This window comes from Podarcis filfolensis (assembly GCF_964270895.1).
Source record: "Podarcis filfolensis genome assembly, chromosome: 7".
Taxonomy (NCBI): domain Eukaryota; kingdom Metazoa; phylum Chordata; class Lepidosauria; order Squamata; family Lacertidae; genus Podarcis; species Podarcis filfolensis.
The window spans coordinates 25,453,226-25,458,327 of NC_139603.1; the positions used below are offsets into that span (position 1 = coordinate 25,453,226).

General features: G+C 46.4%; 1 protein-coding gene across 1 annotated transcript; it reads left to right on the forward strand.

The window, feature by feature from the left end:
- Window positions 1-246: 246 nt before the first annotated feature.
- Window positions 247-2,392, forward strand: LOC310767377 (serpin B8-like; the record flags this gene model as incomplete). The annotated part of the gene is made up of 3 exons (XM_083624247.1): window positions 247-309; window positions 1,739-1,906; window positions 1,988-2,392. The coding sequence occupies 3 exons, from the start codon at window positions 247-249 to the stop codon at window positions 2,390-2,392; spliced, it is 636 nt and encodes a 211-aa protein (XP_083480373.1).
- Window positions 2,393-5,102: the final 2,710 nt, after the last annotated feature.

Here is a 5,102-nt window from a genome sequence, read left to right on the forward strand (position 1 = left end):
TAGGTCACGCAGAGTCCTGAATTTTGCAAGCAGAGAAAGGAAGCAGGAAAGGGCGGGGACATTGGGAGGAGGAGGAGGCCCCGCCCTTCATGGTGGTACCTAGGGATCCATGGGAAGGGGAGGAGAGGGGCGCCAACAGGCACACAGAGGCCCTTTGGAGGTAATAGCTGCCAATCGTAGAGACTGCATTGCTGCCGCTTGTGAATATCCATCGCGGGTGCCTCCTCCGACGTCCAAGGCGGGCTGATGGAAGCCTTGCAGTTTTATCATCTAAAGCTCTCTCATATTACCAAGACATTTGCCGGTACGGTATTGTTACATAGGGACGCAGGTGGCTCTGTGGGTTAAATCACAGAGCCTAGGCCTCGCCAATCAGAAGGTTGGTGGTTTGAATCCCCGCAACAGGGTGAGCTCCCGTTGCTCAGTCCCAACTCCTGTCAACCTAGCAGTTTGAAAGCACGTCAAAGTGCAAGTAGATAAATAGGTACCACTCCGGCGGGAAGGTAAACGGCGTTTCCGTGTGCTGCTCTGGTTCGCCAGAAGCGGCTTAGTCATGCTGGCCACATGACCCGGAAGCTGTACACCGGCTCCCTCGGCCAATAAAGCGAGATGCGCGCCGCAACCCCAGAGTCGGTCACGACTGGACCTAATGGTCAGGGGTCCCTTTACCTTTACCTTTTATTGTAACATACTCCATACTCCTCTTGGTAGCAGCCATTGGGGCAGCTCAGCCAGCCCCTCCCTTTCCCCAATTCCATTGGCAGTGTGAGAATATAGGGAATGCAGGACAGGGGGATACACTGATGTAGAATAGAATGTCTCTTTTTTTTTATCTGAGGAAAGACGGAGGGTATGGAATCAGCCTGGAGAAATAACAGGCACTAAACACACTAGTGACTTTACTGCTGCAGTCTATAGGTAGAGCATCTGCTTATGGTTCCAAGTTCAATTCCTAGCATCTCTAGGTAGGGCTGGGAGAAAACCATACCTGGTTTCTTGGAGAGTCTATAAACATCTAGAGGGCATCAGCTTGGGGAAAGCTGACCTACTAAGCCAGAGTGTTTGTCATTAAAAGAAATGCATATTCTTCCTTTGTTATTCCCTGCTTCATCAGTAGTTTCTATGTTTATTTTCAGATTGTAAACCCTTATCTCTAGATTGTAGCGACTTGCCAAACCTGCTCCTTGCAAAGCACCATGTTACTATTTATTTATTTATTTATTTATTTATTTATTTAGAATGTATGATTTACTACAAGGCTCCAGGCCCCCAAACAAGGAATATCTCTTTTGGCAACTGTAAAATTACTTTGCTTTAAATATGCTTTATATATGTTGAAAGCTGGCATACTCAGTTTAGTGCACAGCAATAATTTTCCTCCCATGCTCCACATTTAGTGAGTCCCTCCCCACCTGAAAACCCTTAATAATTTTACTAAGATATGTTTTCAATATCTTGCTGAGCTTAAGATGCATAGGAACAACAACAACAACATTTGCACTGAAATTGTTGCATATTCCCCCTCTGGCTCTTTCCTCTTTTCAAGTGGAGTCATATCTGAACAAGTCTTCAGCTGACAAAATTAACATTAAAAGAAATATTGTATGCAAGAAATAACTCATAATAAATATTTGCCTTTGTAAACATCAGTTTTCTTGCTGATTTAACATTGTTATGGCCTCTGGCTAACCAGGAAAGTCTCACTATATTATTAACTGAGGCTTGCCATTTCTCACAGAGAGACACCAAAACTGTGGAGCTGATGCATAGAAGAGGCCACTATAAAACGGGAACAATTGAAAGCTCTCAGGTCCAGTTCCAAGTGCTTGAGATCCCCTATAATGATCATGAACTGAGTGTGTTCATACTGCTGCCCAAAGATTACAACCCCAGTTCTCTTCAACAGGTAACGTTTTGGTGTCTGCTAGCTCATTCATGAACTGTAATATCCTTTTGTAATCTCACTGACTTAACCTTTGCTCTGTAGCTGGAAGAGGAACTTACCTATGAGAAGTTATTAGAGTGGACCTCTGAAACCTGCCTGAAGGTGGAAGAGATAGACGTGGCCATCCCCAAGACCAGACTTGAGAAGAGCATCCCAGCCCTCAAATTCTTGGAAGCTCTGGGCCTGAATAATGTGTCCAATCCTGAAAAAGCTGATTTGTCTGGAATTACAACAACCGAAATGGTGGCTGTGAGTGAGATTGTGCATGGAGTTGCCTTAGAGATGGATGAAGATGGTGGAGGGGAAGCAATGCATTGCCCCAGAGATAGGCACCCAGCGAGCCGGGCAGATGTGCAGTTTGTGGCTGACCATCCTTTTCTTTTCTTTATACTGCACAAATTCACCAACAGTATCCTGTTCTTTGGTAGATTGGCTGAACCAGAATAAAACACAGCTTGCCATTAACAAGTCACAGATAAGAGAAAAAGAGTAAGGGCCACTTCATATGTCCTTTGGAATGCACTTTCACCCTGACTTGTGCCCAGAGTGGTATTGGGGCAGCTGCCCATGGTCCTGCTTTCAATTTTGTTTGTTTCTGCAGATGTTTAATAATGGGCATGCTGGTCAATTGCCAATCAGTGTATGTCCTGTACTCCTGTAACTTTTCATACCACAAATGTTCTGGGTTCCCCCTGGCTTCCTGCTTTTGTTGCTCTGTATGCCCTTCTAGATGGCAGTAATGTGGCAGTAATGTTGGATCAATCCATCAGCCCCTGAAGGAGTGTCTCCACACACCACATTTACATAGCAATTAAAACAAATAAAACAGGCTGAAAGGCCATGCTACAGCTTTTCAAAAGTAGTCCTCAAGCATAACAACCAGTACCAGATTTATATATAGGCTAAGTAGGCTGAAGCCTAGGACCTCTAATTCTAGGGGGCCTTGCCAGCCCACCCGCTCCCCAGTGGGCAATCCCCCCTCTCCCAAAATTGCAAACCCAAGACTTCATGCGAGGGCAGGGCAACTCGGGCCTCTAAATCTAGGGGGCCTCGCCAGCGTGCCCTCTCCTCAGTGCCGCAGTCTCCCCTCTCCCAAAATTGCAAATCCAAGACTTCATGTGAGGGAAGGGCAACTCAGGCCTCTAAATCTAGGGCGCCTTGCCAGCCTGCCAGGTCCCCAGTGCCGCAGTCTCCCCTCTCCCAAAATTGCAAACCCCAGACTTCATGCAAAGGCAGGACAACTCAGGCCCAGCAACTATGAGACTATCAGGGCTAGCCAGTGGGGCCCAATTTGAAGCAGTGGGGTGCAATTTGATTTTTTTTTTGTAGGGCCCCAGTTCACAGCCAAAGTCTTCAAAATCTTATGGATATAAATAAAATTCATCTAGATTGCCCTGGTGCAAGGGGCCCCTTAGGAGTGGCCCGTGGGTCCCCATTTGGCCAAATTGCTCCAATTGCCTTAAGGTCGGCCCTGATGAGACTGTGCAGGGGTTGGACTGACAAGCCCTGCACCTTCTAGGTCCCTGGTGTCACTATTCAGAGTATAGACTCAAGGACTTGTCATGGAAATAAAGGGGGTGGCACTTATTGGAAATCAGTTTTGTCACCTTTCCCCTTAAACCCCGAGACAATGAGCCCAGCCACCTTTTATTCACAGTCACATAAGCACTACACTACAGTATGGCAATACAATCAGTTGATTGTACAATGGTACAATCAACTGCTGAAATATACACCCAATATGTAGCAATGGAGATTTATGTTATTGCTTTATAAATGAACACTGTGTTTTATGAATGGACTCTGTATTTTGTGAATTACCTAAGAGCCACCAATAGGGAGCTCTAGAATTTGACAGCTAACAAATTGGTTACTACTCAACAGTGACCACTATTGCTGAAAGCAGGTAACCAGCAGGAAATGCTTCAGCTCAGCCTTTGCACTGTTGACTGAACACCCCCTGCTGTGCAGATAATGGAGAAAGCTCATAAATTGTATCCCTTCTGGCATCCTGGCCTACTCTATTGCTCTGGTGTAAACCCTGGTGCACCAGAAGCCCAGAATAGCAGCAAAAAAAATCTGCTCATACGTCAGCGACTGATAAGACTTGTCAATCAATTCTTCCAAAGTCTTCCTAAATTATAAAGCTCCAAAAGACAGGCCAAAAGACAGCAGGTCTGGGAAGAACAAGGCATACAATGGGCACCACAAGTGAAAAGGCCCTGCTCCGTGTAGCTCCTGCCCTGTCATTTGATAGAGTGCCTACTTGTCCTCCTTCTTGACATGGAATGCTCTCTATTGGAGTCTCCAGGTCCAGTACAAAGACCATAAGAAGGGAGAGCAGAGACCTTGAAGTTACCAACCGCTGCTAATCAAGCATGCAAGGACACAGGTCACCGTTGTCACAGTAAGGATGCCTATGTCCTGGCCAGGCCTGCGCCCAATCTTGTTTTTGTACAATCTTGTTTGTTCTCAGTAAACAAAACTTTATTATCAACAAATAGAAGCAGAAAAGTTGTTTTCCTTCATTTGCAAAGAATCATACAAAACAAAGTGGCACTAATAAAGAAAAGTTCTAGGGTGACAACAGAAAGCAAACTAAAAATGCTTTTGCAGTTCATCAAAACTATCCAGCAATATCAAGTTATAGGAAAACTGGTGCTATTAACAGTAATCCTTCTAGTTGGTTAATTGGTTCGGCAACTTCCATGCACATGACATGTGATGCTAATTCTTTCTTCAAAGAGTTAAATGATAACTAATTAGAGGCAGCTACAGTTGACGCGGGTAGCGCTGTGGGTAAAACCTCAGCGCCTAGGACTTGCCGATCGTCAGGTCAGCGGTTCGAATCCCCGCGGCGGGGTGCGCTCCCGTTGCTCGGTCCCAGCGCCTGCCAACCTAGCAGTTCGAAAGCACCCCCGGGTGCAAGTAGATAAATAGGGACCGCTTACTAGCGGGAAGGTAAATGGCGTTTCCGTGTGCTGCGCTGGCTCGCCAGATGCGGCTTCGTCACGCTGGCCACGTGACCCGGAAGTGTCTGCGGACAGCGCTGGCTCCCGGCCTCTAGAGTGAGATGAGCGCACAACCCTAGAGTCGGACACGACTGGCCCGTACGGGCAGGGGTACCTTTACCTTTACCTTTACAGTTGCAAATGGC